Source organism: Micromys minutus, assembly GCF_963924665.1.
Source record: "Micromys minutus genome assembly, chromosome: 5".
NCBI lineage: Eukaryota > Metazoa > Chordata > Mammalia > Rodentia > Muridae > Micromys > Micromys minutus.
This window is the reverse complement of record NC_137974.1, coordinates 75,769,092-75,791,650: the sequence shown is the minus strand read 5'-3', so window position 1 is coordinate 75,791,650 and position 22,559 is coordinate 75,769,092. Positions and strand designations below refer to the sequence as shown.

General features: G+C 43.3%; 1 protein-coding gene across 2 annotated transcripts in view; it reads left to right on the top strand.

Annotated features, from left to right (window-relative positions):
- The window catches only part of PRIM2 (DNA primase subunit 2), a 179,017-nt gene that overhangs the window by 154,182 nt on the left and 2,276 nt on the right, over window positions 1–22,559 (top strand). For both annotated transcript variants that reach the window (XM_080916744.1, XM_080916745.1), the window contains 2 exons: window positions 2,786–2,868; window positions 16,759–16,827. In XM_080916744.1, coding sequence (XP_080772870.1) covers window positions 2,786–2,868; window positions 16,759–16,827 — 152 coding nt within the window. The remainder of the gene's footprint in view (window positions 1–2,785; window positions 2,869–16,758; window positions 16,828–22,559) is intronic.

The window sequence follows — 22,559 nt, the reverse complement described above, 5'->3', positions numbered from 1 at the left end:
GTCTCTTTATCCCAGCGTCTGCCATCAGAAGTCCACGGCCTACAGGGCATCTTCACACGGAGCCTCTCCTAAGCCTCACAGTTTTCTCTCCTTGAATGACAGGCTTGCCGTGTACCTCTTTTTCCCGAGGACGACAGGTTGCAGTAGACCCAGCAAGGGCTCTGTTCAGGTAGTTTCTGCTGGGGAACGGAATGTTCTAGTGCAACTACCTTTCCCTTCCCTCGGTAGAAGCTTGGTTTACTGTTTTATTTATGTGATAAACACTGAGATGATGATAGATTTTCTGGATGTAAGACTCAGAGGAGGACTGAGCTGTCCTGACGTCCTCTTCCTGAGCGACTCAGATGTATCTATGCTGAGACTTCATCACACACCAGTCAGTGGGCTCTGCCCAGTGGCACTGTGATGGAGTTCTGCTCAGGAGTTTCTTTAGTCAGTTCTCTGCATTTATAGGCTTCTCCAAAACTCCCTGAGACCCTTATTTCTCTTTGTTTTTTTTTTTTTTTTTTTTTGTTTGTTTGTTTTTTCAGGTTAAATAGGATTTTTTTTCCCTTACTTAGGATAGAGAAGTGACATCTTACCTCATTATATGCTCAACCAGAAACTGGACATGTGTCCTTTTTTGTTTTCTTATTTATAAAATTAGCAGTCACCTACATTTGACTTCAGCACTTGATGCTGCCTGGAATAGTCGATGTTTTATAGTTATAAATCTGTGTAGGTTTCACTGTATTCTGGCCTATCATCTCTGACAACAACATCACTGTGTTCTTTTAACACTGATGTTTGAAGGGGTGCACTTACCCGTCTTTTATTATCTTGTTTGTTCAACCTGGCTTCCTTCCTTTGAGTTCTTCTGAGTCAGCATATCGGGAAAAGAACCGTTTTTTTCTTCAGTTTCTTCCTGGCTTTGTTGTTCAGGCCTCTTGTGGGTCTGGTCACCATGTCAAGTATAACTTGAATGGTTCCGTTCAGTCTTTCCCTCTTTTTTTTTTTTTTTTTAATGTACCTTAATTCTTTTGGAAATAACCAAAATATGCACCATCTCCTCTTTCTCCTTGAGATTTTCCTCCTATTTTCACTGCTGTATTTTTTAAGAATAACAACGATAACATGTCTCTGTTGTCAACTCTACTTGGTGTGTTTTTCAGAAACATGTAAGAGTTTGTTTTCGTGGGAAATTTGTGAAGTGACTACTGTTATTTCCCTTTAAGGAAAACATGAAATGAAGATACCATCTGTCTGTGTCTGTGGTCAGTTGGTATTTCAAACCCAGATGCTGCAAAGCTAGCTTTTTTTTTTTTTTTAATTCAATGCATTATTTGTATTCTTTGAGGATTTCATACATGTATTCACACTCTGATCAAATTCATCCACACCCCTCCCCCTAACTCCCCCCAGACCCACCCTCCACACTTAGCCCTCCCCTAACTCCCCTCAGACCCACCCTCCACACTTACCCCTCCCCTAACTCCTCCCAGACCCACCCTCCACACTTACCCCTCCTCTAACTCCCCCAGACCCACCCTCCACACTTACCCCTCCCCTAACTCCTCCCACACCCACCCTCACACGTACCCCTCCCCTAACTCCCCCCAGACCCACCCTCCACACTTACCCCTCCCCTAACTCCTCCCAGACCCACCCTCCACACGTACCCCTCTCCTAATTCCCCCCAGACCCACCCTCCACACTTACCACTCCCCTAACTACCCCCAGACCCACCCTCCACACTTACCACTCCCCTAACTCCCCCCAGACCCACCCTCCACACTTACCACTCCATCTCTCTGGTTTTATTTTAAACAACTCACTGTGTTCCATTTGTATAGTTAATCCAGTCAGTCTTGTTTGGAGCCATCCACAGGAACATGGTTGACCTACTAGGAATGCCAGAGTCTATACTATGTGTCATATATTTTCTCAAAATGTTTCCTTGTACTAAAATGTATTTAAGTTAGAATAAAGGATATGCTATAAATTCTTTAGTTTCCATGGTTTTAGAGATCTATAGAGTTACAATGGAGGCTTTATTTATACTTAAGTTGTTTGATAAATGAATTTATTGGCTTCCTGTCCCTTTTTTATTATATTTTAACCTCCTAGTTTCCACTGATTTCATGTGAATGTGCCGTTGCTCGCAGTTAGCTTGTCCTTGCATTACTCTGCTTAAACAGTCCGCTTTTCTTTGTGCACATTTCTAGTACAGTGACAATGCAAATACATGATGTGCAGTGCTCCTCTCCAGCGGATCCCGACTGTCCACAGCTTTCACCGTCCGACTCTTCATAGCTTGTGCCTTCTGGGCCTCATGAGATAGACACAGACTTTATCTCTGAATCTGATGTGATACATTTATGTTGCTCTGAGTTGGGACATTTTGTCTATTTTCCATAACCCCCCTTGTATATCGTTATGTAAAATTTTTAGACTATAATGTGAGTGTATGAAAATTTTAGGTTAAACTGTTATGGCTATTTGGTGATTTTCTGTACTGGTAAGAGAGCAGCAAGATTAAAACGGTCTTCCTCTTCCTAGTACACCACCGTGCGGGCCTGAGAGTGAGGCGCTGTTTTATGTAACTCTTGAGCCTGTAGCATCCTGACAACACAACAGCTAAATCCTTGTTTAGATAGAGAGGAAAGTAGCTGCACCTATGGGCAATTGACTTTTTATTAAGAAGCTGTTAGACAGTTGAGGGCCTTCAGCAGCCATTCGAGTGTAGCACTGTGCTGAATCCTGGTAAATAACGCTGTTGTTCCTCTGGCGTGTGTTTTGTTGTCAGGGTGCCCATTCCGTCACAGTGATGCAGAGCTGCTGAAGCAGAAGATGCAGTCCTACAAGATCCCTGCCTCGGGGATCAGCCAGGTAGGTCCGTTTCTGCTCAGGACCTTCAGTGATTTGGCAGCTGATGTGTCCTGTCAGGTTTGTTTGCAGGAGTGACGCTGTGTACTGCATCAGGACTCACACCAGACTTGAGTCTTCTGGGTGAACTGAGCCACACACATGGCCTTTTGGGTTTCTATTCCTTGGAAATTCCAGTTCTTCCGTCTGTTATGCTACAGATAAATAGAGGAGAAGTAACACAGTTTTATTTCTCCAGGTAGTAAAGGACCATGGCAATCCTGTCCCCAGTAAAGGGCCTCATTTAAAAACATAAATGTTTAATGTATTGAGATTTACTAATGATGCTGAAAATTCGTAACAATCTTTCATTTTGGAAGGTTGTTTTCTGAGGAAAGGATAAGATACTGTGCAGTTCATGAATGACTGGTAGGCATCAGTGGTTGCTTCTTTTAATGTCTGATGGCAGCTAATTTTTTAAAAGACTTTGCTTTGTTAAGAATTTAAGTAACAAATGCACAAACTGTAAACAAAATATTTAAGCGATTATACCTTTTAATAAGTCTGTTTTTGAAAAAGTATCATGATGTTGTTAGGATTGTTGTCTACGGTGCAGTCCAGACTTGCTTTGGATTCTGTGAGAGCTGAAGGAGCTTCTCCTTCATGGCTCCAGAAGAGCTGGGACATTAAAAGTCATGGCCCTTTCTTAGAGAATCATTTTCTTATTTTAAAAACACCAGTGTGTAAGAAAACGCTACTGTCCAAAGTTTAGATTGAGCCTGGTTAATAGAACCAGTTCTGCAGGTGAGGGAGGTAGTGGAGGAGGGTGGACAGCCCCAGGTGTTCTTTCTTGTTGCACTTTGCTTCAGTAGCTGACCTGCTTTCTGAGTTCTTCTGAGGTAAGAAATTGTTTAACACCTCATCATAAAACAGCAGGAGATTCAGTAAGGTAGCCTTTGTCTACCTCCAAAGGAACTGTGAGGCTCTAACTTCCAGATTGCTAGTTGAAGTCACAGGAAGAAAAAACACTTTGAAAAGTGATTTTAAGTGTTTTGTTTCTAAGTTGTAAAAAGTTTCCTATGAAAACTCTCTAAGAAAAAGTGGGTAAGGGTATGTCTAAGAAAAAATGGGAATAAGGTGTTATGGGGATCCAGGCTAAGGGGAAAGGGATAAGGAGAATGCTCTCTTCTCTTTGTCCTCAGCACTTACACATCTTTTAGAATTCATGATTACATGGTAAAAAGTTCATCACAGGTTTACACATAAATTTAAATTATACATCCAATAAGAAATTTACAGCAGAGAATGTCGACATGCATATCCATTAGGAGTAATCATCTGGCTAAACATTCATCATCTGTCCCAAGCTCAACAGGTTCATGAGGAGTTGAAAAACTTAACTTTTGTGACCAAGGTATTAGTTAAGGTTTGTATAGATAAACCTAGTCAATATTTTATCTTCTGTCCTAGCACCTATAGAAAATAGGTAGTTCTCTTTTTATGATCTTTAGTTAATGGTTTTACAACCTCTTGGAATGTGCTCTGAGTAGTAGATGCCTGCTTGCTATCTCAGAAACAATTAACTCATGGCACTAAAGACTGGCAGAGTTCTCAATGCAGTTTTGATTATCAGGGAGAACCTGATATATATAGCAGTTCCTTATAAAAGAGCTTAATAAATACTGATATAATTTCAGGAATTTTTATAGGATCATCATTAAGAATTAATAAATCATCTATTTGAATTAAGAAGCATCACTACAAGACAGTATGTCTTTATTGTTCTGCAGAGATCAGCTCAAAAGGATGGGCTAATACCCAGTGATTGTTATATATATTTAATAATAACAGGAAAGCACATTGATAGCAAGAATCATTCCTAAAATGAATTTCTCCTGGATCTTGCCTGTTGGGGAAAATTTGTCGTAGATTTTAATCCAAGGCAGAGCCATCTTAGGAAGACCACCTGCTAGCTATTAGTGTCTTTTATGACGGCTCCTGATACAACACATAAACAAATATGGACATCTTAGAAGAACTAGTTAGTTTGGGAGTTGAGATTTAGATTTAATGAAATTACAACAGCAGAGAGAAAGTTTTTTTTTTTTTTTTTTTTAAATCTAATTAGAGAAGCTAGGACAACAGTTTCCCATTATAATGATAAGGTTGGGAAGATGATTGAAAGCTGGGGAGTCCTGGATGTGACAATCCATGGTATCTAGTAAGCTGCTGGTAGTCCCCAAAGCTGAAGTTAGCTCTTCCGAGGCAGGGGAAAAGCCAGGACAGAATCCTGGCTACTGCTGTCAGGCTAAGTTGGAGTGGGATTAATAATGTCAGAACAGAAGTAGGAACAGAGGGAATATACTAGTCAGGGTTCTCTAAAGCAACAGAACTTACAGAATGAATCTCTATATAGGATTTATTAGAATCATACACAGGCTGTGGTATAGCTGATCCAACAATGGCTGGCCATGAACAGAAATTCCAAAAATTCAGCAGATTTTGGTCCATGAGGCTAGATGTCTCAGCTGGTCTTTAGTATAGACTGGAATCCTGAAGATGTAGTCTCTAATGCCAGTGAAATAATGGGCATGCTAGCTGGGTGATAGCAAGCAGGCCCAGAGCACAAGCTTTCTTCTTCCTTAGCCTTATATAGGCTTCCAGCAGAAGATGTGACTTAGATTAGTGGTAGGGTTTCCCAGCTCAGAAGATCTGGATTAAAGGTGTATCTTCCCAGGAGTTGAGCATGGCTGTCCTCTGAGAGGATCCACTGAACAACTGACTCATACAGATGCAGACACTCACAGCCAAACAGTGGATGGATGGAGCTTGGGGACTCCTATGGAAGAATAGGAGGAATGATTGCAGGCCCTAAGGGGATAGGAACTTCACAGGAAGACCAACAGAGTCAACTAACCTAGGTCTCCCTGCACATATGTAGCAGATGTGCAACTTGGTTTTCATGTAGCAGAACTATCCCAAACGCTATGGGACATGTTCTTCTAGCTGGGCTGTCTGCCTTATTTGGTCTGGCCTCGGTGGGAAGGATGTGTCTAGCCTCCAAGAGACTTAACGTGCCAGGGTGAGGGGATACATGTGGGGGTGGGATTGTGGAAGGGGGTGGCTGGGAGGGAAGCCAGTGAGCAGGACTTAAATAGGTTAAAAAAAATAGATGTGTCTTTTTTATCTCAAAGAACTGGATTAGAAGATCTTCCTGTTTCAAATTAAGAAAAAACTCATAGGTGTGCTCTCCGTTGTTGGGTTTTAGTTAATTGTAGATGTAGTCAAGTTGATAACCAAGAGTAGTCATCATAGGGAGGAAATAAATCTGCAAAGGTTAGTTTTACAAGATGCCTTGTAGTGAAGAGCTTCTCAATGATGATTGGGTAGAGGATGTTTTTTAAAGTAGTGGCTGCATGTGCTGAATGGTTTATTGTTATTTATCACTGGTGTTGGTTGAGGGGTCAATATAATGGTGGGAACTGAAAGCAAGAACTTATTTAAAAGATAATGACTAAAAGTGAACATGGGTGACTCCGGAAATTCTAATAAAGAGGCTGTCAGGTCAAGCATATGGTTAAGTGTTTAAAAGTAAAGAAGGGGCTGGGTCCCAACCACCCACAGGTCCCTTCTGCAGTGCTTTCAGTCACCCCACCCATCTAGGAGCCTAAATAAGACACCAAGAGACAACTCAGTGACATTAAGGAGAATAACTAACTGCAGGAATGATGCCCAGGAAAACAGTGTGAGGCTGAGGGAAGGATGGAGACAATCCAGGCATGAGGGTGGAATTCAGTCAGGAGATAGAAACACTGAAGAGGATTCCAGCTGACATGAAGACAGAACTGAAAAGCCCAACTAGAAAGCTCAAAGGAAAGCCTTACATTCATAATATATCAAGCAGAAGATGAATATCAGATCTCAAAGATGAAGTAGAGGCTCTAGGCCAAACAATAAAGGCATATGAAAAAATTTTACAGCACAAGAAAGGGACACACAGGATGTATGAGACTCCATGAAAAAAACCAAGCCCTAGAACTATATTCGGAGATTGGGGGGGGGGGGGCAAATCAATGTTGTAGATGAGTTCTTCAGCAAAATCATAGAAGAAAACTTCCCCAAACTAAAAGACATTGTTCACTCAGATACAAGAAACTCAGAGTACCAAATGTGGAAGAGTGAAATTATACCCATATCTACCACATTCTACCAAAAAAATAAAAATAACTGCAGATAGGTCAGAGACCTAATATATGTGTATGCTGATGTCCAGTTTTCCAAACACCAGTCATTAGAAGGCTTGCTGGTTGGTAGTCTTGCACTTTTGACTGAAGTAAACTGTAGCTAGAGATGTAGCTTGGGGCTGGGACCTCCTAAGTAATGCAGAGTAAGTTGGATGTAGACGTGTAGAGTGTTTTCTGAATTATTAGTTCCATTGTTTGGTCTGTATGTCTGTCTTAATACTAGCACTGCAGTGTAGACATCACAGCTTTGTGCTGGGTTTGAACCCAGAAGTGTGAATTCAGTTCTGCTCCTCCTTTTCAACACCGACTTGGCTATTCTCAGCCTGTTGTGATCTGTACATTTCTGGATCAGCTCTAGTTCTATGGATAGACTGTGTGCTTGGGTAGCACTGATGTGTGTGCGTTCTTCGAGTCCCTAACCAAACTCGGGACGTCTGTCCTCTACTCGGCCCCTTCAGTTCCCTCCTTGTGTTCTACATTCCTCAGCAAAAACCTTTTCTTCTCTCATGACTGGTGTTATAGTGTATCCTGCAGTGTCAGTAGGTCAGTTTATTGTAGTCGGTGTTAATGGCTTCTGTAAGAGCAGGTCTCTGAGACTAGATGCAGCATTCCATCCTTTCCTTCTGGACACTTTGCATTTCTTGTGTAGTTGCATTTTCTGACTAGAACTTCCCGTGCTGACTTCGAGGTAAAGGCAGGTTTCTTGATCTTGTTCTTACTATAGCGAGCTGCCTTGAGTCATCCCCACAGTGTACTATTAACAGGGGTATTCATAGCACCCTTTATTATTTTAAGTAACCCCCCCCCATTCCTACCTTAAGTAGGAGTGTTTGCTTGAACCTCCAACAGACAGTGGACGGATCAGGTGCCTGGCAGCATCTGTTGAAGTGGAGCACAGACTTTGGGGTTTCTTCACTTTAGCAAAGTGCTGTATTACATCATACTAAAGACCACTCAGTACCAGTACTGTAGTCCTTGTCATGACTTCTAATCCTTTAACTGTGCTCTGCTGGATTTTATTGATGAGTGTTTGGTTTTGCTCATTGTACTGGCTGGTTTTGAGTCAGCTTGACACAAGCTGGAGTTATCACAGAGAAAGGAGCCTCAGTTGAGGAAATACCTCCATGAAATCCAGCTGTAAGGCATTTTCAACTAGTGATCAAGGGAGGAGGGACCAGCCCATTGTGGGTGGTGCCATCCCTGGGCTGGTAGACCTGGGTTCTATAAGAAAGCAGGCTGAGCAAGCCAGGGGAAGCAAGCCAGCAAGTGACATCCCTCCATGGCCTCTGCATCAGCTCCTGCTTCCTGACCTGCTTGAGTTCCAGTCCTGACTTCCTCTGGTGATGAATAGCGATACAGAAGAGTAATCTGAATAAACCCTTTCCTCCCCAACTTGTTTCTTGGTCATGATGTTTTGTGCAGGAATAGAAACTGACTGAGACACTCATACCAGACAGGCACTCTACCACTGAAGTGTAACCATAGCCCAGGCTTGCTAGTATTTTATTGGGGGATTGTTCTATATACATTCATAAGGGATCTCCATCCATTTTTTTTATTATTGGATATTCTCTGTGTTTACATTTCAGATGTTATCTTCCTTTCCTTATTCCCATCCCCCTTCCTCTCCCATGCCTCCATGAAGGTGCTCCCTCTCCCAACCTCCCTCTCCCACCTCAACACTTTGGCATTCCCCTACACTGGGAAAATGAGCCTTCACTGGACCAAAGGCCTTTCCTCCCATTGATGCCAGAGAATGCCATCCTCTGCTGCATGTGCACCTGGAGCCATGGGTCTTTCCATGGGAACTCATTGGTTGGTGTTTTGGTCTCTGGGAGCTGTGGTAGGTTTGGTTAGTTGATGATTTTGTTCTTCCCATGGGGTTGCAGACACTTTCAGCTCCTTCAGTCATTTCTCTAGCTCTTTCATTAGGGTCCTCGTGTTTAGTCCAATGCTTATCTGCAGGCATCCTCCTCAGTATCAGTATGGCTCTGGCAGGGCCTCTGAGGAGGAATCCATATCAGATTCCTGCCAGTAAGCACTACTTAGCAATAGTGTGTGGGTTTAGTGGCTGCATATGGGGTGGATCCCCTGGTGAGGCAGTCTCTGGATGATCTTTTCTCCAATCCCTGCTCCTCTATTTGTCCCTTTATTTCCTCCCATGAGTGTTTTGTTCTCCCTTTTAAGAAGGACCGAGGCATTCACATTCTGGTCTTCCTTCTTTTTGAGCTTCATAAGTTCTGTGGATGGTTTCTTGGGTGTAATTGGTGCGTCCATGCTGGAGCCGAGGGTCACACTTGCACTGCCATGCCTCTAAGCATGTGACCATGTCCTCAGTCGCCCTTCCTTCAGCTCCTAGCCCATTAAGTTGTTGATGTTTCCTCAACACAACACACTGACATCAGTCTGCAACAAGAAATTTCAGTTGTTGAGACAACAGTTTAAATGGCTTTGTAAGGATTGTTGGTACCTGTCTTGCTATAATAAGGAATGAGAAATGCCCTGATAAAAACCAGTGTAAGCAGGGTGTCACAGATCCGGGGAGGGCGGAAGGGAGTCTGTCACACGGGGGATGGTGTTCAAATCAGGCTTGGATACTGAGCTGGAAGTGCCATGAGACAAGAAATCCACATCCACCCAGTGTTAGTGAGCAGCCATTGGCTGCACAGTGGCTCTGCAAGCAGAACTTGGCACACAAGCGTGGTGACCTGAGCTTCCTTCCAGAATCCGTGTACAATGTGGAAGGAGAGACGCACCTCCACAGTTCACCACCCTCTGAGCTCCACACGCACAGTGTGAAGCATACACCCCTGCAAACGCTTATCTCCAGGCTCTGAAGAAAGAACTTGGAGATGACTGCATTCCCGACGCTGTTGAGGACACGAGGAACACTGTGAGGGTGACAGTAATAAGACCTCCCCGACGGGTGCTGGAGTGCAGGACGGCGTAGGTGTGTTGTAAGGAGAAATGTAGAAGTCTGATTGTAAGAGCGAACGATGGGGGCTGAGCAGTAGAGATCCAAAGAGAAATCTTAAAGACATTTGAAAGTAAAGTGACTCGAGACTATACTTACAAACGTAACAAATGTGAGACAGTAAAATTCTTGACATGTGAAGCAAATGAAAGTGTATTTTCAAGAGAGAGGAAAGTGGCCTTGTTCTCACTAGTGGAGGTCACAGCAGAGGTGCCGTGGCTGGTGTATGAGAAACAGAAGCTGAGCAGTGTGGGCAGGCGAACTCCACATTTCCTACCTCTCTCTGCCAGGCTTTACTTCCAAACTCAGGAAGCATAGAAGCAGGGTGGGACGGCTGTGCCGTCTGAGTCTTGAAAAGCTGAGCTGTTCAGGAAGAGGCGAGGCTGTTGCTGCTCCTACAGTAGACACACGGTGACCTTGAATCACACGCACGAGCTGCACATCTATGCTGGGGACAGCATGAGTAGCTGTGTGTGCCAAGTGCCAGTCACCAGGGCCAGGGTGGGCAGGTGGCAGTTTGCTGCTGCCAAGCAGTTCCTGAGCATCCCTGGCAGGAAGCTGCACCTTCGCTCGGAGTTTGACTTGGAACGTGTACCGTGCACTGATATTTATGTTCACTTGTTTGTGTGGGGTTTCCCACCCGTGTTCGTGACCATCCTGTGTGTGGATCGGCTGGCAACGCTCAGTCCGAGAGACTGTAGTCATTCAAATCACAAAAACTTCATCTGTCGTCACAGACGACACCTTACCAGGCTGAAGCAGAAGGGCCATGAGCTTGAAGCTAGCCTGGGCTACGTAGACTGTGGCAGCAGGTTCTAAACCAGAGAAATCCTTGCACTGTGAAGGGAGGTGAACACAAAGTCCCACCCCTAGCCGGGAAGCCATTTGTGACTGATGCTGGTGGGAGAGAGAAGATGCATTTTCTCCCACTAAGTCTCTGGGTAAATCAGCCACCCTCCAGGACAGGCCTCACACCCTGGAACACTCAGACAGCACAAAGCTAACTTGACGGGACTGGGGATGGGGTGGGTATTTCTTTCTTTATCAATTTGTTGTTTAGTTTGGTTTTTGTGTGTTTGGTGTGTTGTTTTGGAGAAGGAGGTACAGGAAGAGAGGTGAGAGGCACAGGGACATGAGGGTATGTGGGAGAGGAGCTGGAGGACCCGGAGAAAGGGAAACCATGATTAAAATATTTTATAAGAAGGAATAATAAGAAAGGGAGGAGAGAAGTAAGCAGTCACTTGTCCTGAGGATAAAGTATAATTAATTTCTTTTACTAAACATAGCAAATACAAACTGACACAATATTTTTGTAAAGATAAAAAGCTGAATTATTTCATTTTTTAAAGTTTAGAATTCTCCTGGGTGGATTGTGTTTGCCTAGTAGAGGATCAATGGAAGCTGAGGTGAAACCAAGGCACAACCACGACACAAACATGTCCCCCTGTGTCATTAGGAGCCAGGCTGCTGTAATAATGCTCTTGCATCTTAAGTTTTACCTGTATATATCAGTATGAGAAAACCAAAAGGCTTACTGCCATCTGAGCACTATTCTTAGATCTTCATGGAAAATTTTTCCTTGGTAATTTTGTTTTCAGGTTGGTGTAGTTGTTCAGCTTGGTTATATTTTTTCCTACAGCATAATTAGAAAACTTGTTGGGTAGGCATAAGAGTTGCCCGTGGCTTATCTCCTTCCGAGCTTTCGAGGAGCTGCTCTTTGGAGTAAGTGCTGTGAGCAAGTGGAAGTAGCGCTTTCTCGGGTCTTTCTGAGCGGACCAGGAAGACTGGTGTTTTGTTATGGCTGTTGAAGGACCCTCCAAGCTACCACAGCCACTGCAGGCTGCAGACTCAGGGCACGTCCCTCATTTCTCTGGCTTTCCCACTCCCCCATCCGATTCCCTCTCCTCACTGCCAGCTTCTTTATGACCTTACGTCCGTGTCCACCTCTGTGTGGATTGTGTTTCCTTGACCTGTTCTGTGTCTGATCCTTACTCTATGCGGACCTCTGCCTACGATCCTCAGAAGTACATGGTCTATGTATGGTTTCAATGCTTGCACAAGCTTAGACTCACTGGTGAGCACATGGGGAGTCTAGCCTAGTAAAGGTAGTTCATGAAGGTAATTAGGCATCATCGAGGAAGGACTGTCAGTCCCAGAGATTGGGCTGCTGTGACTTTTTGAGTCTTTTCTTTTTGGCTTCCTTTCATGCCGTATGACAGCTTTCTTCCATTTCATCCTCATTAGATGCCAGACTGGTGCAACCACAGTATCTTGGGCCTTTAGCCTTCAACATGGCGAGCTAATAAACCTGCAGTAAATCGGGTGCCCACTTTTGAGCATCCTGTTAGGGCAGCACAGTGTGCACTCATACATCGTGCACTAATACAGTGTGCACTCATGCAGTGTGCACTAATACAGCGTGCACTCACCCAGTGTGCACTCACTCAGCGTGCACTAATACAGTGTGTACTCACACAGCGTGCACTCAGGCAGGGAGTGATCTTTTTGTGCTCCTGAGACTCTCTGCTGGAAAAATAACACGGTTCAGAAGCACTGCCCCTGACTGCATCGTCTGCCTGTCTCAGTTCTTTACCCTCAGGAACACTGATTCTGACCCCAATTCTGATCCTCGGAGTCTCTCTCTCAGGCCTTTCTTAGATTCATTGAAATTGAGATTATGCTTTTTATCACAAACTTAGAGTATTTGGGACATATCTAGGTTTTCCCTTCCATTTCTAACTTTGTATTTCCTGCCTTGAGGTTCCTCAGTTCACCGGGCATTCATTTGTGCCCGTCTTGCTAACTGTCTTAACACAGTGTTTAATAGTGACGTTCATGTCAGAAAAATCCAACAAAATTAAGAGCAAACCTAAATCATGTCGCTCTACATGGGTGATGCTATCACACTGAAATCTTTTATAAAATTCTACACACAGGGTGTTAGCATTGCAGCTGCATGTGCCATGACTGTGTTCTCTCTCTGCCTTCCTACACACACACACACACACACACACACACACACACACACACTCAGGAAATGTGACCAGCAGCTGACATGCCAGTGTTGATGGGGGAGATCTCACAAGGCACCACTCCTAGAAGAAGAGCTATAGGCTTAATGGCTTCCAAGAGAGGGAGAATCAGTTTCCCCAGAGTTGAGACCCTTAACCTGTCTATCCATTGCCAAGTGTCATCCCTAAAAGCACACACATACAAGCGGCAGTAAGCAGACTAAGCAGGGTATTGACAAGGCTGTGTGTATATACATAGATAAGGTTACACGTATGTATGTATAGCAATCATGATTAAACAGAAGAGCAGCGTGGATAATATGTGGACACAGAGATAGTGGGAGACAGGAGCAGGATAGGACATTAAGGGACACAAGATTACCAGAGGATGTTGTGCACATCTACCAAGTTTCATAGTAAAAGTCACTTGTACAATTAATAAATGAGAATGGAAAAGCTTTGTATGGCCTTGTGTCCTGTTGTCGAGGAGTTCAAGTCAATCTCTTAGATAAAACCCTGTGTTTAAGAACCTAGTTCATTGTGTTTAGGGAAGCCTTTGGGAACGGTGGTTTTGAGTAATGTGTCCTGCTCCGTTGTAAGGCATCAGAACGCATTCTGCTTGGGGGTTTCTGTGTGAAGTGCCTGCCTCTCAGAAACAGTGTCTGCCAGTTAGGAAATGCTTCAGTCCCTAGTCTGAGAACTTCCAGCACCGCCTCTGTTCTCATCCTGGTGGACCCACCAGCCGGGCTCGGAGTCTGGAGAAATGCTCTCTGCCCTAAGCTGTCGTTTACAGTGAGGAGTCTGGATTGGAGAAAGTCAGCTCACCTCAGCCCTGGGAGACCACCTGTCGGCCTGCATCCCTGCAGTATAGATCGTAATCTAGACTCCTAATAATTGTGTTCTTCATGGCATTATATTTTCCCTTTAGTTTTGAAAGCATATAAGTTGTTTCTATTGTTCTCCATAGAAAACTAGACTAAGCTACACATGATTTCTTAATTCTCCTTAAAAATCGATCCTGTCCCTAATGAGAGCTCCAGGCAGCCTTTGTTTTAACAGGCTGCATTTCTCATCTGCAGTGAAAATAGCCTCCAACAGTGCTCCCTAATCCAGCAGTGCTCCCTAGTCCAGCAGTGCTCCCTAATCCAGCAGTGCTCCCTAATCCAGCAGTGCTCCCTAATCCAGCAGTGCTCCCTAATCCAACAGTGCTCCCTAATCCAGCAGTGCTCCCTAATCCAACAGTGCTCCCTAATCCAGCAGTGCTTCCTAATCCAGCAGTGCTCCCTAATCCAACAGTACTCCCTAATCCAGCAGTGCTCCCTAATCCAACAGTGCTCCCTAATCCAACAGTGCTCCCTAATCCAGCAGTGCTCCCTAACCCAACAGTGCGCCCTAATTCATCAGTGCTCCCTAATCTAGCAGTGCTCCCTAATCCAGCAGTGCTCCCTAATCCAGCAGTGCTCCCTAATACAGCAGTGCTCCCTAATCTAGCAGTGCTCCCTAATTGCCTCAAAGTCTCAGAATTGGCCTTGGTTCACTTTTTCCTCCCGAATTTGTTTTTAAGCCTCCTCTGCTTCATCTCCTTTATTCTAAATTTGTCCGTTTTTCTTGTCAGAAAACAAACGGTGACAACAACAATCCAATATTGTCTTTGCTTTCATCAGACCTTGAAAGTTAAACAAATCTTTTGTTCACTTCAAATATGCTGTGCTGAGATTAGGAAGTTCTTTCAAAATAGATGGATGAGAGATTTCAAACCAAAATATTTTTGTTACAGAAGAGTCTCTTTTGTAGGGTGGGTGACAGTAGAGATAGCCTCGTTCATCGTCTGAATTTAACTAAAAACAAACAATAACAACAACCCTGGAATTTTCGATTAAGCCTGCATTTCCCTCATTCTGTCTCATTTTTCACTTTAATGTTTTGCACGTGAATAACCACCCATGCTGGGAAGTTTTACCTGACAACTTGACATGAGCTAGACTTTCATGGAAGAGTCTTCATCATGGATTACCTGGATCCGGCTGGGCTGTACTGGTTGCCGAGATCATTCATTGATGTCAAAAGACCTAGCCAGCTGTAGACTATGCCATTAAATTAAAATTAAATTGTTTAATTTTACATGAAAGCAACATGAATAGACCACATGGTTCAGCTTTATCTCTGCGGATTAATTTCACCTTTAGGTAAATTACGGCATCAATTCTTAAACTGGAATTCGACATCTTTGAAATGACAGCTCATATATGTTAGTCTTTCATTGTCACATATGTCAGTCTGTTATTGTCACATATATGTCAGTCTGTTATTGTCACATATATGTCAGTCTGTTGTTACTGTCACATATCTGTTATTCTGTTGTTATTGTCACGTATATCATCTGTTGTTACTCTTAGTCTGTTGTTATCTGTGATCAATTGCAGATTCCTCACTACACAGTTCTAAGGGCTGTGGAAAGCATCGGGATGTAAGCTCACAGTGTTGGTATCACTTATGGAATTTATGACTTTATTTTTTAATTATTGTCATTCATTTTTAATTTATTTACTTTTCATTTTTCTCTAATTAAGGAAAAGCATGTCATAGAAGTAGAATCCTGGGCTCTGACAGGTTGACATTTACACAAATTTTTCAGATGAATGCTAATCGAAGGTGATATAAAATTTGGCAGAAAACAATCCTTAAAGTCTTTCTGGTGCATGATGTCCCTTTTACAAGTGTGGTTTTATTGTGTTCTGTCAAAACTGTCAAACAGTATTCCATGGTGGGAATACCAGGACTTCCAGCCTGTGTAGCAGGAAGGTTAGCCTTTTGATAGCGGGTACAGATGAACTTTCTCTAGAGTTCTGTTTCCTGTCATTTGAGGTTATCTCTTAATTGCAGCATTTTTCTGTGCTTGCTAAATGGCCCAAACATATATTTCATTTATTTGGGTGTGTCAGGGGTTTGAAACGTTACAGGTTTCAATGGCCAGTGCACTGTGCTGATAAGGACGGGCTCTCACACCTCCTGATGAGACTGCGTGAAGCAGGAGGGGGAAGGTAATTGTGTTTACAAACGACAGGATGGTGCTCCTCATAGGTGCTCAGAATAGGCGCGTCACTCGAGCAATTACTAGACGTAACTTCATTGCAGAATAGACAGTCTGACTCAAGGTGCATTGTTGCCTCTCCGTGCTGGTCTCCAGCGTTTTAGTTCAGTTTTCCTGTGGGATTCACAGCGGTGTTAGTGCTGTGTCTGTATAAACAGGTGATGTGAAAATGAGTCTGAAGAGTGTATCTGATTGCTTCATGCCTCCGTAATCAGATTACTAGATTCACAGCTACAGGTCGTTTTTTTTTTTTTTAAAGATCTTGCAATATGATACGCTGACAGGAAGCATCAAAGCCAAACTACCAGGCTCTGTTCTCTCATCTTGTTGTTGAAGCAGTCTTAGGAAAAGCCACGGTCAGAAGGCTCCCTGGCTATCACTCGCCATCTGTTTTAATGCTGAGCTGCCCCACTCCTGGAAGATCGCAGCATCGTTGTGCGGTCTGGGCTGCAGGAGCACAGCACACTACGTGATTTATTTATTGAGTTTTCTCTTTGGAATGCAGCTTATGAGCAGGCCAACAACTGTGGCTGCAGTGCCTTAGAAGAAACTTAACTTTTCTTCTTTTTCTTTTTCTTTCCCCATTCATTTTAGATTTTGGACTTAGTAAAGGGGAACCATTACCAGGTAGCCTGTCAGAAGTACTTCGAGATGACGCATAACGTAAGTACATTGTTTACAAGTTGATTGTATGTGGCTTGTTGCTCTGTGTTTTGTTTGTTGCTTTTATAATGACATGTGTTAAGAAACTGACAAGGTTTTTAAAAGGGCCCAACAGCTAAGATGGGCCATACAAACCCAGAAATATTATGAGGAAGATGGCATCATAAGAGGACCTTACCACACTGCAGTTCTACCTTCCACTCACGGCTAGGCTCAAGGTTGTAAAGGATTTTTGTGAAGGGGCAGATTGGAAAACCTTTAGGCTTTATGATGTCTGTCACAACTAGTCAGCTCTGCCACAACACTGCCATAGCTATCACAGAAAATATACAGTCAGAGCTGTGCACTTACAGAACTTTGTCCCTAACAGCAGTTCTCAGCCTGTGGGTCATGACCCCTTTCACAGGGGTTGCCTAAGACCCTTGGGATGCACAGATATTTACGATTTGTAACAGTAGCAAAATTACGGTTATAAAGTAGCAGTGAAAATAACTTTATGGTTGGAGGTCACCACAAGGTGAGAAACTGTATTAACAGGTTGCAGCATTAGGAAGGTTGAGAACCACTGCTCTATAAAGAGGGTCAGAGCTCAGGTCTCAGTTCGCCTGTGATTAGATCTGGAACCTTAGCTCTACTGTGCAGAAGAGCCAACCACACTTCCCATCTTCTACAAAGAGAGTCTGGTCTATTTGTGGCTGCTGCTCTATAGCAGTCGAATCTGCTTCCCTAGTCTCAAATGTTTGTATTATGTAATCATACACGTATGTTACATGTAAACAGTTACTCTGTGCAAACCAACAGAAAACACCGCTAGCACAAATTCAGACCACTGCCCTCTCATTCACAACCACTAGTTTGCATGTGGATTCGAACCCAGAACACACATCAAAGAGTAGGCTTTGGAGACCTGTGCACCTCCTGAAATAGTTTGTCACCGAATCCTTACTGTGCCACCTTGGAGTGTGATGTTGTCCTGAGCCTCCCCTGCAAGGCACTGCATTTGTTCAGCTCATCAGCTACTGTGCCAAATTTTATATTCATATTTTCTATTAAGTTGTCAAAAGATTTCTTTTTAAACTCTGCCTTCTATAATTGCTGAATTTCTTTATAAGTGTTCATAGGAAAATTGATAAGTGGTGTGAGTGTACCTTTGTGGAACCCTTACTGCTACCAGGCATATCACTAAGTACTTTGGGCCCTGCGGCCAGGCACTGTTGTAACACATTAGTGAACGCACCATAGAGAGACTGGGCAGCCTGGGGAAGTTCTTGTCGGAATGGAACATGGATTTGAACCTGGGCTGTCTAAGTCAGTAAAGGTCTGATAGCCTAACTGTGTTCTATATCTGGTACTAGAGCTGAAAGAAATCTCGAGGTGGTTCTAGACAGAGGAATGCTAAACACTGAGACACTTTCAAGGTTAGCAGATCTAACTCATAAAGTATGCCTTATGTGTTGAAAACTGTGATTCCAAGTGACTCACTCAACCTGCCTCCACTGACCAAAGGAACATCTAGAGCTAGAGAAGGGCCTGCCATGAATCCTGTCTTCTACATCCAATTGAAAAGTATTACCCTTGGCTAAAAACACCCTATTTTTATAAAATTTGAAGTATTTGCCATAAAAAATTGTAAGCAACAACAAAGTTTCTTTAGCTTGATCATGACAGGACCCACATAGCATCTATGTCTGGGCTTCTCAGAACCAGCCTTGAATGCCCTTCTCTGTGAGCACTTCAGTGCTATTCCTGGGTCAGCACCAGCCTTGAATGCCCTGCCTCCCTAAGCACTCGTGTGGCAGTTCCTGGGAAGATGGGGACAAACACCCAAACAGGGAACCAACAACAGATTAATGTGTAGATACCACCAAAGTCCAACTTGGTGAGTCAGTGAGTTTCATGGGGTTACACAGGAATATGGGTGAAGGTTACTAACGAGCAGAAAGCACTGGAGGAGCGGCATCACAAAGCCCACCCCAGCATGAGTAAAATGGTAGGAAACCTGGAGCGCACTGCATGACCTGCAGGAAGCTCAGCAGGAACGAGTGTCCTTCCCAGGTGCTGCATTTGGTCTCAGCCTCTTAGGTCCTTGGCTGGCCTTGACTTCCTCTGGTCAGAAATCTCAGCTTCTCTGAGTCTCTCTGAGCTAATAGAGAGGAAGAGGGCCCAGTGACTCTGGTCAATTTCAGGGACTTCCTGAAAGCTTACCAAATCACTTACTTCCTGCATTTAAGGAGCTTCCCTGCATGGTGGCATATGTCATCCTCTTTAACATGTGTGTCTTAAGGAGCTTTCCCCTAGAACATCCTGTCATGTGTTGTACCCTGTATCCCCCTCCCCCCGCAACACACATTTTAGCATTATTTGTCTTACAGGCTTCCCTCCCAAATGGAATATTTTAATCTCAGACGAGACTACTACTCATTAGGACCTAGTGTCTTGCTTTGCTTAGCTTGAGACTTTTAATTTCATATATGCTGTCAATTATTTGTGAACCTTTTAAATAAAAAGCCTCTTAGAGATCCTCTGTCTTGTCTTTAATCTTTAAAAGTAAATTAGGTTTAAACTTGAGACATACTTAATTACCCCCCCTTTCTGTTTTGTGTTTATTTGGTTTGGTTTGGTTTGGTTTGGTTTTAATACAGCTCAGACTGGCCTGAGTTATTATGTATCCCAAGCATGACCTTGAATTCCTCATCCACCTGTCTCTACCTTCTGAGTACTTGGTTAATAAGCAAACTCTGTACCAAGTGAGTCACACCGAGTTCTTAAACATGCTTTTGTGGGGTCCAGCGCAACTAGGGCTCGAGTTGCCTGGGTTTACTGAGGATGTGCATCTACGTCCTTTCATGTCTAGACATAGCATAGCTTAGGCGCTGTGCGAGTCAACAGAACAAGAGGGTTGTTTGTATTCACTAGATCTATTGCTTCAGGTTTTTAAATGCAGACGTCTCCATTTATTATTTTTATGGTGCAAAAATAGAATCTATTTTTATTACTCACTTTCTGCCATTTCGTCTCCCTCCCCTGTAAACCTCTGGGTTCATTTTCCTCAGGTCTCAGTGATGAGATTCACTTAAGTGCAAGTCTCGAAAATGAACTCATTAATTGATACCATTTGCCTCAGCCCTGTGATAGCTCCATATGGCTCTGTGGTAACACCAGCTGCCTCATTACAAGTTGTCATCGCAAAACCTCTTGATTAAAACCTGAATATCCCCCAGGTCAAACAACATTGCTTCCATTCTTGCCTTCTGCATTTGCTGGGGCAGACATGCGAGGCCTGTGTGTGTGAAGGCCATCATGTGGAATATTATGTTGATTCCTCCAGTGGCTGTCAAAAGCTGACCTAGTGAAAACTGGCTGCCTTGGTGGCTTTTTGTTTGTTTGTTTGTTTTTGTTTTGTTTTGTTTTGTATTTCATGTGCAATGGTGTTTTTCTCGAATGTATGTTTGAGAGTCTCTGAAACTGGAGTTGTGGATAGTATAAGGTGCCGTGTGGGTGCTGGGATTTGAACTCAGGTTCTTTAGAAGAGCAGCCAGTGTTCTTAACTACTGCCCCAGGAGTGGTGTTCAGGACAGTTGCTTGTTGCTGCCCCATACCATTTGCCTTCTGTGAGCTTTGTAAGTGGAAACACCAGGCCTGGTATGGGTTAATCTCTGAGTCTTAACTGAAAATAGCTTCTTTAGAAATTGATCCTTTTGAATATTGATTGGAGGCTTATTTAACAAATAGTAGAGCATAAGTTCTTCCCCATATAAATCGCCACAGAAGTCTTATGAAAACCTATCACATTTTCCTAAAGTCTTAAATGGGGTATATGAAATGTATGTTAGTGTCTCTAATGCTGTGGGCTCAATGGCTAGAAGCCACATCACCATCTTGCCTGTCCCATCATAGCTTCCTAGGTCATTTCTCAGAAGCTACACATGCCTCATTTCACTTCTTCATCTTCACACAGCAAGGAGAGATATTCACAACAATGGAACTTGATTATTTCATTAGCCCACTTGACAGACCTCTCTGAAGGAAACATTTGAAATTTATTATGTGTCCTTATCTAACATTGTCACCAGCTGTGCTGACCTGGTCCTGCTTCTTACCTGTTCTGTGGACCTTCCAGGTTAATAAGTTACGTGATTTATATTTGAAACCCCTTCCCCCAAAGACTCATCTCCAGCTCATGGTACCAAAGGGGACAGTAGAATCTTTAGGGGATAGGATCTAGTGGAAGGAAGCTAGGTCATGGAGATCATGCCCTGGAAGACCCTGGAATGTTGGCTGTTGCACTACCATGTTCCCATTTTATGATCTACTGCCTCAACCCAGGCAGCCATGGTCAGTAGACTATGTATAGAAATCCCAGAACTCTGAGCCTGAATAACCTTCCCCCCTTTACAAATTGCTTCTTGAATATTTTATCACAGCAACACAAGGTGCGTAAAGATGAAAAGGCACTAGTGTTTCTCCCAATACCATGTGCAAACGTAATTCAGAATCATCTACAAAGAAACCATCTCTGATAGTAGCAGCCAGTGAGAAAGGGGAGGCAGAAAAAGCAGGGGACTCCTAAGTACGAGAGGGATGTGATTTCATCATGGCACATGGGTCCCCATACACGGAGGGAGTCAGATGGAGTTGTGTTTGTATGTTTTGATGAGTAATTAAGAAAATAGCATTTGCAAAATGAGGGATTTGGATAATGTTGACTTTTGCACAAGTTGATTTAAAGGGTGCTTACTATCACTTTTGGCCTGATTTGTGTTTGTCGTCTTTCCCTAAACAAACAAACCGTTTACTTTTCTGAGCAAGAGAAAAGAAGACTACATGGGCCCACATTCTTCAATACAAAAGGGGGACAGGGTTCACCCAGAAGTGCAGTTCAGTAGGAGAACATTCATGACACCACCAAGCAGCTTCCAGACCACAAGTTTAGCAAAACGAGTTAGGGCTATGTGTGCCGGAGAGAGGGAGACCACACAGTCCAGGGCAGCCGCTGGTGTCAAGGCTCAGGGCCCTGCTGCAAATGGCTAGTCTAGGTATGAATGGAAATTCCTGAAAGTACAGGACATTTAACTCTCCTTCCTTTGTTAGCCCTTTGATGTAAAAAGCAAGGAGCTGTTGAGTATAACCTTGTGGTTAAAATCAATTCTATCTTTCTTTCATACCTGTAATATGCAACCAACAGTTTCTAGTTTGGGTGTTGTAAAGTGGGAAGAAAAAGCACAGCAGTGACTTCTCTGTTTATCTTTCTTGACTCTTAAAAACATTTGCCTTTGGACTCCATAGAACCGTAAGTCTTTTAAAAGTCATATTCCACTAGTTTTTCCCATAACAACCCAATGTCACAGCACTGCCATTATACCCATTTCACAGATGAGAGGTGAGGCTTAGGAAGGTCACTGTGCTCTGAGACTTCAGTTTAGTTCTACCAACCTCCTTGTGTTACTATTTTGCAGCTGTTAGATTATTTTTGTAATATTTTTTTGTTTTTGTGCAGGCTTTGTAAAAAATAATGTGGAAATCTTCACCACAGCTCAGTGGTTAAGAGCATTCTGGTGGTTCTTGGAGAGAACCTTGGTCCCCAACACAACTGTTTGACTTCAATTCTGGGGCATCTGGTATCCTTCTCTTGGGGTGCTTACACACACAAGCAAAACACTCATGCACATATGTAAAAAGAAATAACGCTTTAGAAAATGACGTTTAAAACCGAGTCTCATAAAACCTTGTCT